Source organism: Oncorhynchus gorbuscha, linkage group LG04 (assembly GCF_021184085.1).
Source record: "Oncorhynchus gorbuscha isolate QuinsamMale2020 ecotype Even-year linkage group LG04, OgorEven_v1.0, whole genome shotgun sequence".
Classification (NCBI taxonomy): Eukaryota; Metazoa; Chordata; class Actinopteri; order Salmoniformes; family Salmonidae; genus Oncorhynchus; species Oncorhynchus gorbuscha.
The window spans coordinates 59,422,146-59,436,125 of NC_060176.1; the positions used below are offsets into that span (position 1 = coordinate 59,422,146).

General features: G+C 42.7%; 1 protein-coding gene across 1 annotated transcript; it reads left to right on the plus strand.

Moving 5' to 3' along the window:
- Positions 1-10,420: 10,420 nt before the first annotated feature.
- On the plus strand, positions 10,421-13,722 carry LOC124034370 (frizzled-10-like). Its single transcript, XM_046347477.1, has 2 exons — positions 10,421-11,010; positions 11,278-13,722. Exons 1-2 carry the CDS (start codon positions 10,999-11,001, stop codon positions 13,030-13,032), a joined length of 1,767 nt encoding a protein of 588 aa, XP_046203433.1. The 5' UTR covers positions 10,421-10,998; the 3' UTR covers positions 13,033-13,722.
- The last annotated feature ends 258 nt before the right edge of the window (positions 13,723-13,980 follow it).

Genomic DNA, 13,980 nt, shown 5'->3' on the forward strand with positions numbered 1-13,980 from the left:
CAACGCATGTGTGGCTTCGGGACAAGTTTCTGAATGTCCTTCAGTGGCCTAGCCAGAGCCCAGACTTGAGCCCAATCAAACATATTTGGAGAGACCTGAAAATAGCTGTACAGCGATGCTCCGCATCCAACCTGACAGAGCTTGAGAGGTTCTGCAGAGAAGAATGGGAGAAACTCCCCAAATACAGGTCTGCCAAGCTTGTAACGTCATATCCAAGAAGACTCGAGGCTGTAATCGCTGCCAAAGGTGCTTCAACAAAGTACTTTGTTGAGTATTCAGACCCTTTACGAAGTACTTACGAAGTACTTAGTAAAGGGCCTGAATACTTATGTAAATTTGATATTTCATTTTTTTGAAAAAACCTGTTTTTGCTTTGGCATTATGGGGTATTGTGTGTAGATTGATGAAGGGAAAAAGCTATTTAATCCATTTTAGAACAAGGCACAGGTATCTCTATCACTCTGAGCATGATATATCTAGTCCTCATCATTATGGCTCTTTGTCTTTATCGATACACATTTCCTCTCTCTCTGCACCAGGCAGCACAGGAGCCTCCTAGCCCTGCACACAGCTAGCCCAGTCCGATGGAGTCCAGGCAAAGTAGGAAATCAGTAGCGAACATATTGCTACATGCTCACACATTTTTATCTGTTTTGAATGAGTCAGATTTAATTTAGCTTTGCTCTCCATTTGCTGCCTTCATGAGGCTTTTCCGATAAAATCATCTCTAAAACCCAAAAGTATATGTGTAACAGTATAATTTTAAACCGTCCCCTCACCCCATACCCGGGCGCGAACCAGGGACCTTCTGCACACATCAACAACAGTCACCCATGAAGCATCGTTACCCATCGCTCCACAAAAGCCACGGCCCTTGTAGAGCAGGGGGAACTACTACTTCAAGGTCTCAGAGCAAGTGACGTAACCGATTGAAATGCTATTTAGCGCACACCGCTAACTAAGCTAGCCGTTTCACATCCGTTACATATGTGACTTGTGCGAGTGTCCCAAACTGATGAACTAGAAAACAAACACATCACAGGCCGGGGGTGTATAAGCATTTCAGTGCACCTTTGATAATATCTGCAAATTTGCGTACACTACCAATAAACTTGGATTTAGTTTAATTATAGAGGTCCAGCAATCGCAAACAGCCCAGTTAACCGTTGATGATCTATTGTGGGCAGATTTGAAAGAATGAGCTGAAGTCTATTCATGGAAGGATTTAATGTAAGACAATGTGAGTACAGGGCTGGTATAAAGAGATCCTCAATGTTGCTGAAAGAAGGGGGCTTCCTGCTCCTGTGAAGTAACAGGAAGAGGAAGCTGGCCTTCTGTTCTGCTCTGCCAACCAGGCCTCCACCACACTCCCACATGCACATCACTAGAGCAGTGGAATGATTGGGGAGTGATTTTATGAAATCACGAAAGGTCGGTTAAAGATGGCTGCCCATCGTTCACCCATTTCTACACTAGTTTTTTGAGAATTTGTTTCTCTTTTTTGGAGAGAGCTACAAAGGTCTAGGCAGAGAAAAGACAAATGCCTTGATAGGGAGAAAGGGAAGGGTCTAATCTAATTTGGTTAGAGCAGGATGTGTGTGTGTGTGTGTGTGTGTGTGTGTGTGTGTGTGTGTGTGTGTGTGTGTGTGTGTGTGTGTGTGTGTGTGTGTGTGTGTGTGTGTGTGTGTGTGTGTGTGTGTGTGTGTGTGTGTGTGTGTGTGTGTGTGTGTGTGTGTGTGTGTGTGTGTGTGTGTGTGTGTGTGTGTGTGTGTGTGTGTGTGTGTGTGTGTGTGTGTGTGTGTGTGTGTGTGTGTGTGTGTGTGTGTGTGTGTGTGTGTGTGTGTGTGTGTGCTCGGCTGTGTTGCACAGTGTGAGGGGACTGTGGGAATGGTGCAGGAGGACTGTGGCTCTGAATGGAACCTCCAGAGCTAGAAGCAGTGGGGAGTCTCCCCAGGCGCACTGATTCCAGGATGGCCACTCAAAGAAGGATTAGAAAAGAGAAGGCCTTCCTCATTAGCAATTCACACTCAAGTGCCCCCACGAAGACTCTGGCTAATATTTCCATCAATTCTCCTCTCCAATGAGAACCTTTAGTTGTTTACACTTTTTTTTAAATCATCCTCGTTCGTTGCTCCTTCTAAACTGGAATGTTCGTTAAACCCTGTGTGTTCAGAGAAACTTCGTTAAACAGCAAACCAAGTCTTGCACCACAGATTCCCATCGCATCTAAAATTACTTTCCCAGCAAAAATGTGTTTTGCAAGCAGTTAACTGTAACTGTTTTGGTTCAGTGCTCAGTCTGGAGCTGGTGAGTAGACTCAGAGGGGACGCCTTCTCCTCCTCTTAGGGCTGTTAAACGACGACCACTTGAAAGGAGGATGAAGTAAGAACAAACTACTAAACTAATATTGCCCTTTTCAAAGGAGCCTCAGACATTATTGGATCTGATGCATAACAAAAATAATGAATTACAACACTGTGTTTATTGCAGGACTGTCACCATGCGGGTGAGAGTTTCCCCGGTTGTATGGATGCATTCGTCATCATCATCTCCCTACTACTCCACACTATAAACACTAGCAGCCTTTAATCCAGTGGTGTAAAGTACTTCAATCAAAATACTTTAAAGTACCACTTAAGTCATTTTTTAGGGTATCTGTACTTTAATTTGCGATTTGTAGTTTTGACAACTTTACCTTTTACTTCACTACATTCCTAAAGAGAATAATGTACTTTTTACTCCATACATTTTCCTGACACCCAAAAGTATTTTCACATTTGAATGCTTATAGCAGGACAGGAAATTGTCAAATTCACACACTTATCAAGATAACATACCTGGTCATCACTACCTCCTCTGATCTGGTGGACTCACTGAACACAAATGCTTCGTTTGGAAATTATGTCTGAGTTTTGTTGTGTGGCCCTGGCTATCTGTAAATTTTAAAAAACAAGAACATTGTGCCGTCTTGTCTGCTTAATATGAGGAATTTGAAATTATTTATACTTTTACTTGTGATACTTATGTATATTTAAAACCAAATACTTTTAGACTTTTACTCAAGAGTATTTTACTGGGTCACTTTCACTTTTACTTGAGTCATTTTCTATTAAGGTATCTTTACTTTTACTTAAGTATGACAATTGAGTAGTTTTTCCACCACCTCTTTAATCATCCACCAACACAGTGGATACATACCACCATTGGGTTGGTTTTCCACTATGGGCTGTTCGACTTGCTGCATCCACGACACCACTGCACCAGTAGACTATATTATATAAGGATGGCTGCTTGTGACTGAGATAAAGCAGCCTTTCATGGAGCTGAGTGAAGAGGAAGAGTGGAAAAATTTGCCCTCATTAATAAGTAATTTTTATTGAACCATTAAAACCATATGTGCAAAGAATCCTGGGGGCTTTGATGTTTTGCAGGGCTTTTAAATAATTAATTGCCGGATTCATATGCATTTCCTCAAAACGTCTGACCCTTTACTAAAACTGATGCTCTTATTAAAGTGCTTGCACTTCAAATGGGAAAGAAAAAGGTAAATTCTTGCAGACATTTATGGAATATTCTTAGTAAACTGGGCTACGGTTTCTCACTCTCTCACTGACACGAAGTAATAACGGCCATTTACATTACAAACACCTGAGCTTTATTTGTAAAATATCCCCTGTACTATCAAACAACATACAGTGGGGTCTGAATTTATTGACACTGTTGATAAAGATGAGAAACAGTTACTGTATGAAATACATCATTCAAATACTGAGCTTTATTGTATGCTAAAATAAATTGGGAAATTATATTATTTTATACTAATACAATTGTTCAAAGAGTTTTTTAAATAGTAAAAATAATTCTCAAAAAGGTATGAGTCAAAATTATTGACACCCCTGTTTTCAATACTTTTCAATACCTCACTATGCGAGGATAACGGCATTGAGCCTTTTTCTAAAATGTTTTATTAGTTGGAGAACACATTGGGAGGGATCTTAGACCATTCCTCCATACAGAATCCTGACAGATTCTTGATATCCTTCGTCTGTGCTCATGGACTGCAGTCTTCAATTCAAACCATAGGTTTTCAATGGGTTTCAAGTCTGGAGACTGAGATGGCCATTGTAAAATGTTGATTTTGTGGCCAATAAACCATTTCTTTGTGGATTTTGATGTGCGCTTGTGGTTGTTGTCTTGCTGGAAGATCCACTTGTGGCTATGTTTTAGGCTCTTGGCAACCAGGTTTTTGGCTAAAATATCCTAGTACTGGGTAAAGTTCATTATGCCGTTGACCTTAACAACGACTCCAGGGCAAGTGGAAGCAAAATAGCGCCATAACATCAAAGATCCACCACCCTATTTTACAGTAGGTACAGTATGGGGTGATTTTCTGCTACTCAAGTCTCATTTTGAACCCAAACCCTGGTGTGCATGGCCAATGAGCTCTATTTTCATTTCATCCAACAAATGTAAACGCCTGGAGGGTGCTAAACAGCATTGATACTTGGATTGGAAACAGAGCTTTGGCCACGCACATCGCTGGTGGGTTTGGCGTCGAAATGAGAATGCATGAGCAGAAAAGAACCCCAAACCTACTGTAAAATATGGTGGTGAATCTTTGATGAACCTGGTTACCTCTGCCAGGAGGGTGAAAATTGGCCGCAAGTGAATCTTCAAGCAAGACTACAACCCCAAGCACACATAAAATATCCCCTAATAAATGGTTTATTGGCCACAAAATCCACATTTTGCAATGACCATCTCAGTATCAACACTTGAAACGGATTGAAAGCCTGTGGTTTGAATTGAAGAGGGCAGTCCATAAGTACAAACAAAGGATATCAAGGATCTGGAAGGATTCTGTATGGAGGAACGGTCTCAGATCCCTCACAATGTGTCCTCCAACTCATAAAGCATTTTATAAAAATGCCGTTATCCTCGCCATGGTAGGTATTGAAAGGTATTAAAAACAGGGGTGTCAATCATTCTGACCCCTAACTTTTTGAGAAACATATATATGACTTATTAAACAAAATCTCTTTATCTGAGCAATTGTTTTAGTATATATATAATACAATTTCCCCCCAAAATGTGCATACAATATAGCTCAGTATTTTTTATTTTTTTTAATACAGAAATCTTGGCTCATTTATCAGGGTGTCAATAATACCCCACTGTATATAATTGGAGCAGAATGAACTAAAATCGACTGGTAAATAGATACATGTGATTGTGAGGGAGAACAGGAGCCCTGAACAATGCGTAGGGAATCTGGATAAATAGTGTCACCTCCAACAGAGAGGTTTGTTTCTTCTTATTGTGGGCCATGAATAAGGAGAAGAGGACCTTGGTTAAGAAGATTAAACCCCGACCCCACCCGTTCGTTTAATCAACATGCCCTTTCAGCTCTGCCAACAATACAAAACATGTCTAAAACGTCCCCCTCTCGCTCCCATGGCATACCTCTCTTATGTTGTAACAGACTGGGCTACAACTTAACCACAAGTAATTAAGGCAGATATTTTGCTTTGTATGATTTGGTTGGATTTGTGCCGTCGTACCAGACAGTTGTATGGAATTGAATATCAGAAGAATGTTGGTGTCCAATTCAAAAGTATCACTATCATTCTGCCATACTCTATGCTCATCTTCCTATTTGAGACTTCATTAACAAAAAGCATTAACTTAAATCATTTTATAAAATAGCTAATACGTTTTCCATTCATTTAAACTTATCAATATTCCCACAAGGACCCAAGGAGCTTTCTTTTTTCACCCTGTGCTTCTTTCATCCACAGTTAAATATGTAAATAAAATGTCTAAAGTCATTCTTCAAAAGGGAACAAAAGGAAAAAGGGAGCTGAGGGAAAAGACAGCCAGAAAATTCCTCCAATTCTCCATAACATTAGCCAGAGGGGGGCCAGCTTCTAGCCAGAGCCTAGCAGCAGGGGAGCCAGCTCCATAGAATCACACATCTTAAATCCCACACACAAAAAAATAAAATATCTTTTCAGCTCCAGCCATCAAAGGGCCCCTTTCACTTTATTAGTTACAGAATTATCTCACAGTTGCTGATTTCTCAGAGATGGAACTGCAATGCACTGCTTGCTTTATAGAGTTGTTGTGGTTGGAAAGATTGAGATCAAGTTGATTGTGTGTGCATGCGTGCGCGTGCATACTGGGGTGGGGGTGAATCTATGAAAAGGAGAAGGGGGAGGTAGACAGGAAAAAATACAGAAATCACACAGTAGTAGCTAGATAAAGATGATATAGATTGAACACTGATTCCTCCCCTTTGCTTCACATTTTCAAAGACATATCATCATGACCAGCAAAACAATCATGAGAAGAAAGAAGAGAGCAAGAACAAAGATGCCTGAATTACAATAAACCAGTAGACTGTGTATTCTTATTAGGCAAGGTGACAATGTTATCTTGTATGTTTCATTAAACAAGCCCAGATGGATAATAAGAATGGATGTCTGCTTTAAAAATATGTCCTAAACCCAGATGTTCAGTAAATGGAGATCACAATTGCTTTGGCCCTGTGAATACAATGCAATGCAATGCTATCTCTCCACATTAAAGTTCTCATCTTTTTAGACTATTAAGTATTGGTTACACAGTAAAAGTCCTTCTGAATGGGAGCAACTGATCAGGCATATCGGCTGATGTCCTTGAAGGAGTTATTGTGACTGAGGAGGTATAAAATAAAAAGTATTATAGATTCACATGTGTTAAGAAGAGGAGGACGTGTCCAGATCTGAGACACAGGCAAATGTAGTAACCGTAGTTAGACGAGTAGAAACAGCTAACCTGCAGGTGACACATAAGAAAGAGGGTATTGTGTGTCCATAATGAAATGTATTCATAACCTGTATTTATGTTCCTGCTCTGTCCAGACATTGCGCACCAACAGCTGAAATGCCACCAGTGAGATATGCAGTGCTAAACCATTTAGGCACGCTGGTGCCATGTTTCTCATCTCGCCCGAACACATTTTTTTAAAGCACTATTTACTTGTGATCTGGATTTCACCCTAGGTGGAAACCATGGACAGACGAGGGTATAAATCTCCCAACTAAAGACTTTCACAAGGTAATGTGAGTTGAGCTATGAGGGATCTGGTGTCACAGACACTCTGGAGGGGCCCTCCATATCCTTCTCTCTCTGTCATGCCACCCTGCTGCAGAGGCCCTCGCCTCAACCATGGATCCATGCTGCTAGACTACATGTGGTTCACTTTGAGGTCCATATCACCGCAGTAGTAACCACTCTCCCAAACTAGCAGCACTGTCATAGTAGAATAGTCATAATCAGCGAGAGAGACTAAGGAAATCTAAAATGTCTTCAAGGGCATATCCAACGGACATGGTTTCTCTATCATGTACAGTTACATGCCATAGGGGATTGCATGTAGTGATTGTAGTGGGTGTGAGAACAGGTGCTGAGATAATGCTAAGCTAATACTGTTCCATCCAGGCTCATAATAACCCCCCTTTATTACCACAGACAGAGATCAGTAGCCTACATTGACTTCATAATCAGTTAATTTAAAAAAAGAGACATCGGAACTGAACTGAACCCAACGAAATCTCTTCTGAGATAAGTTTAATGGGAGACATCATTAAAGCCTCACCAGACAGACTCTTCCCATCACTACCTGTCTGAAACTAAAACAGGCAAAGAGACAAATAACAGCCACCCTACGCTAATCATTGGCACTATGACACTACTAGAAGATGACTGCTGGGGTTAGGCCTGAACTGTGGTATGCACTGACAGCTCCTAGTGGTAACCCAGGCCTCTCCTCAGTGACAAGATCAGATGCAGATCAAATCAAATGTATTTATAAAGCCCTTCGTACATCAGCTGATATCTCAAAGTGCTGTACAGAAACCCAGCCTAAAACCCCAAACAGCAAGCAATGCAGGTGTTGAAGCACCTTGATGATGAATCAACTCCAACAAGACTGAAATGGCTTTGTATCAGTGTTTCTCCTTCAGGCGCTTTCCTTTCGTCATAATCCACCCATTTACAATTGAGAACTAAGATGTTCTCACAGGTCATTATAGAATGGTTATAACCGATTTTCAGACATCCTCTTTTATTGAAATAATAAACAGTATCATTTTGTGAAATAAATGTGCAAACAATCAGTTTTGTTATGATAGGATTTTCTAACGGAAAGAAGACTGATTTAAAATCAATCATGATGTAAAATCTCTAGGCCTATATATGGGGCAGCATGTAGCCTAGTGGTTAGATAGTTGGACTGGTAAACAAATGGTTGCAAGATTGAATCCATGAGCTGGTAAAAATCTGCCCTGCTGCCCTTGAACAAGGCAGTTAACCCACTGTTCCTAAGCTGTCATTGAAAATAAGAATTTGTTCTTAACTGACTTGCCTAGTTAAATAAAGTTAGGAAATGATGTTGATTATAAACACAGGAGAAAAGCTTGAAACATGCTAGCATTTGTGTAAAGAAAAATAAGTACAGGTCCAACTGTGTGATAATGGGTTTGAAAGTATCTTATAAAATGTTTTATGGTGGATTGTGAAAAGTGTCTGGTAAAATCTGTCTGGCAGGCATATCAGTGTGGATGACGGATCACCACCTCAAGCTGAACTTCGGCAAGACGGAGCTGCTCTTCCTCCCGGGGAAGGACTGCCCGTTCCATGATCTCGCCATCACGGTTGACAACTCCATTGTGTCCTCCTCCCAGAGCGCTAAGAACCTTGGCGTGATCCTGGACAACACCCTGTCGTTCTCAACTAACATCAAGGCGGTGGCCCGTTCCTGTAGGTTCATGCTCTACAACATCCGCAGAGTACGACCCTGCCTCACACAGGAAGCGGCACAGGTCCTAATCCAGGCACTTGTCATCTCCCGTCTGGATTACTGCAACTCGCTGTTGGCTGGGCTCCCTGCCTGTGCCATTAAACCCCTACAACTCATCCAGAACGCCGCAGCCCGTCTGGTGTTCAACCTTCCCAAGTTCTCTTCACCCCGCTCCTCCGCTCTCTCCACTGGCTTCCAGTTGAAGCTCGCATCCGCTACAAGACCATGGTGCTTGCCTACGGAGCTGTGAGGGGAACGGCACCTCAGTACCTCCAGGCTCTGATCAGGCCCTACACCCAAATAAGGGCACTGCGTTCATCCACCTCTGGCCTGCTCGCCTCCCTACCACTGAGGAAGTACAGTTCCCGCTCAGCCCAGTCAAAACTGTTCGCTGCTCTGGCTCCCCAATGGTGGAACAAACTCCCTCACGACGCCAGGACAGCGGAGTCAATCACCACCTTCCGGAGACACCTGAAACCCCACCTCTTTAAGGAATACCTAGGATAGGATAAAGTAATCCTTCTCACCCCCCTTAAAATATGTAGATGCACTATTGTAAAGTGGCTGTTCCACTGGATGTCATAAGGTGAATGCACCAATTTGTAAGTCGCTCTGGATAAGAGCGTCTGCTAAATGACTTAAATGTAATGTAAATGTAAAATGTATAAGAGCTGGAAATGAAGTGTTGTAAATGACTGAATAGTACATTGTGAAAAGGTTCCTACTTGGTTAGTAGGGAACAGGTGTGTTCAATGGAAGGTTGTAAGCAGCTTTTTGACTAGATTGGTCAAGTGGAAATATTACTGCACTTTGTGTGTATGTCTCTTTTAAATGGACATGTGCAGACATTAAAGGCAGCAAAGATCCCTGAGGACTAATGTGAATATTTACTTTACATGTATGCCTGAAGGTGGCTATATGGAGAAATTATAAACAGATGTCTGAGTCACTAAAAGCCTACTTAATGCTAAACATGGAGTTCATTCTAAGTACCTCCTGAGCATAAATCCCTTGTATACTGAATATGGATTTTACTGTAGTTCATTTCCACACAAAACAATGTAACCTATTCCTGAAACAATTATGAATGGGCTATTCGGTGATGAAATGGGGATCTCCATAGCCTACATCAGGTCACAGCCTATAATTATGTTGGAAATAGAAGGAAAACATGATTCACATTGTATAGGCTAGTGGTTGCTTTAGTGGTTTTTAACTTGTTGCTTGTTGTCAACACGTTAACGCACTATCCGACTCACAAAAGAGTTAAGGGGAATTGTGAGAGAAACTCTTCTCAGCCTCATTCTATTTTCCCACAATGCACGGACCGTGAAAATTGTCATTTGTGGCAAAGAAAAGAACACATCTATCTCGAGTGGAAAGATACAGAAAGCCAGTTGGTTTGTCTTTGGGTATGTTTTGTGTCTGCATATACCTGCGCTGGAACGTGTTAAATTCGGACACTTTTCTATCTAAAGTTTTAGTCGGAAATGGGGCAAATGGCCAATGAGTAGTTTGCTGCGAACAAGCTCTAAAATGCTGTGATGGTTGGTCTACTCTACAGGCTGTTCCGCACCATTTCAAAAAAATCACCGTGTCAGTTTCATCTTTCTTATGCAAAGTAGCTGTCTTTGAAGGCGGATCTTTTGGCAGGTTAGCCCAGGACAGTTGCAACGACAAGCTCAAACGAGAAATGCCACCAACCAGTCCAAACTGAATAGGTCTGTCTCTGGAGTGGTTAGTTAGGAATAGACCTCAACTCTGTTTTAGTTAATTAGGTTACTACACCGTTTGCGTGGATTTATCGTACGCACTTAGGCTACTCAAACGCGGTGCAAGAGGAAGAGCAATTTAGTTGAGTTGGTAAATGACAGACTGGTTCCATTCGCGCTGCAGGACCTCATTTTAATGTCTATGTGCAGGACAGAGACAGCAGGATTCCGACCTGACGTTTTTGAAACCGAGGAGTACTGTCCCTTAACGCACTTTTAGAAGCTCTGGAACGTTTGTTTGGATCGGAACACTTTTATCCAATTAGAAAAAGAACCAAGGCAGACAAAAAAATTGTGCAACGAACGAGACACAACTATACAGTAAATGCATTTAATCTCTTAACATGTTGGATTTTTCTGGGACAAATTGATACACTTCAAAGCATGGACATTATGGTAAGCGACCATTATTTTAAAAGAAAACGATGTACAATTTTTTTGTAATTGTCTTTGGAGTTAAATTGTAATCAGAGGAATTAGACGTACACGTAAAAAGGGGAAACAATGTTCTTTTCATAGACAATTGTGAGTTTTCATCCACAGTTTTGCACATTCATTAAAAAAACAAGCTACACAAATATGTTTAGTAGGCCTTTCCTGTATAGACGCAACTTCTGATTTATCGTAAGTGACATTTTATCTTACATTTTTTGCCACTAAAAGGTTCAAAGAGGAGAGACTATGCATTCCACTGCTAAACTGAGCCTTATCAATGTGCTACTGGTCTGTCTGAGTGGTGGCTGCTCAGCCATCAGCTCCATAGACCCAGACCGGCCGGGTGAGGGGAGATGTCAACAGATTGTCATCCCCCTATGTAAGGACATTGGCTACAACATGACAAGGATGCCCAATCTGATGGGCCACGAGGACCAGAATGAGGCAGCTATCAAGCTACATGAGTTTGCCCCTCTCATAGGGTTTGGATGCCACACTCACCTCAAGTTTTTTCTCTGTTCACTATATGCACCTATGTGCACGGAGCAGGTATCCACCCCAATCCCTGCCTGCAGAGTGATGTGTGAGCAGGCCAGGCAAAAGTGCTCCCCTATCATGGAGCAGTTCAACTTCCGCTGGCCTGACTCCCTGGACTGCTCCAGACTACCTACTAAAAATGACCCCAACAACCTCTGCATGGAGGCCCCCAACAACGGCTCAGATGAGCCACCCAAAGGCTCCCACACCCAGCGTCCTGACTTCAGACTTCAGCGGCCCATGAAGGAGACGGAGAGCAAGGAGACCTGCAGTAACCCAGGCAAGTTCCACTATGTGCAGAAGAGTGAGTCCTGCGCCCCCAAGTGCTACCCCAAAGTGGATGTGTACTGGAGTCAGGGAGATAAGCAGTTCTCTCTGGTGTGGATGGCTATCTGGTCCATCCTCTGCTTCATCTCCAGCTCATTCACTGTCCTCACCTTCCTCATCGACCCCCAGCGATTTAAATACCCCGAGAGGCCTATCATCTTCCTCTCCATGTCCTACTGTGTCTACTCTGTGGGCTACCTGGTCCGTCTGTTTGTGGGAGCAGACAGTATCGCCTGTGACCGGGACAGTGGGGTCCAGTACATCATCCAGGAGGGACTGGAAAGCACGGGCTGCACCATCGTCTTCCTCATCCTCTACTACTTCGGCATGGCCAGCTCCCTCTGGTGGGTCATCCTCACACTCACCTGGTTCCTGGCTGCAGGGAAGAAGTGGGGCCACGAGGCCATCGAGGCCAACAGCAGCTATTTCCACCTGGCGGCTTGGGCCATCCCAGCCATCAAGACCATCATGATCCTGGTGATGAGGAAGGTTGCCGGGGATGAGCTAACGGGAGTGTGCTACGTTGGCAGCATGGACGTGAAAGCTCTCACAGGCTTTGTGCTCATCCCACTCTCCTGCTACCTCATCATCGGCACCTCGTTCCTGCTGTCGGGCTTCGTGGCCCTGTTCCACATCCGCAAGATCATGAAGACGGAGGGGGAGAACACGGATAAACTGGAGAAGCTGATGGTACGGATTGGAGTGTTCTCCGTCCTCTACACTGTGCCTGCCACCTGCGTTATCGCCTGCTACTTCTACGAGAGGCTCAACATGGACTACTGGAGGAGCCTGGCCGTGGAGCAGAGGTGTGTTGACAGCAGCAGGAACAATGCCGAGTCTGAAGAGTGTGGTATGAAGAGCTCCATCCCGGCCGTGGAGATCTTCATGGTTAAGATCTTCATGCTGTTAGTGGTGGGCATCACGAGTGGCATGTGGATCTGGACCTCAAAAACACTGCAGTCATGGCAGAATGTGTTTAGCAGGAAGCTGAAGAAGAGGACTAGGAGGAAGGCTGCCAGTGTGTTTACAAGCAGTGGGCCTTACATCAAGCCTCACCCAGCACTGAAAGCGCACAACACAAAGTATGAGCCTACCAGGCCCCCTCCTACATGCGTATGAGCTGGCGCTCTCACAAACAGTCTGCGAAACCAAAATCCTTCTAAAGCCCTTACCTAAAACAGACTTATTTTGTTCATATTTATTTTAAGTATTTTTTTGTTATCTTGATCCATCTCAAGCTACAAGGACAGCCTTTGTTTCAAATATCTGCTACTCCTGGAACCACTTATCCATTTAAGAACATGATAGAGGAAAAACATGTTTTGTTTACAAGACAAAGAAATTGGAATAAACCATTTGGATGTGCAATAGATGTTTTCCTTGGTGGCAAAAAAAAAAACAGTACTGTAGAAACAGATGAAAGACAATGAAAAGACTCTGACAAAAGGGAGTGAATGGTCTGGAAGATGGAGACCCTTTAGTGTTGCGTTGTGTGGCTTTTTAATGGAAATCAAGGCAGTGTCACATGTTTGGACTGAAGTGAGAAAGCAGCTGTTGAAAGGGGCTCAGGATTGCATGGACTGCCTAATGTGACGCAAAATCACGGACTGCCTAATGTGACGCAAAATCAACAAGCACTGGACATCGCAAAAGTGACTATTTGTACAGACAGTTTTCCTGTTGTTGTATCTTTGCTGTTTTATAGCACAAGGGAGCATTTGTATATATTTCTTGAAGTTCATATTTTATTAAAAAAAATCATAATAAAACATTCCAGTTTTAAATGTCCAAAACTGGAACTGTATATTATAACTGTGTGGGTTTTATATGTCATGTGAATGAGTTCACAATGGGTTTTTACAAAAAGCACATTTCTCAATGACATTATTACATTGGACATTTGAAGATAGTCATCACTAACCATTGATGTGAAAGTATGGAATATTTCAATCATCCACTGTTGTGTGTGTGTGTGTGTGTGTGTGTGTGTGTGTGTGTGTGTGTGTGTGTGTGTGTGTGTGTGTGTGTGTGAGCGCATGTAGCATTGCACACACTTGACTTACGGTA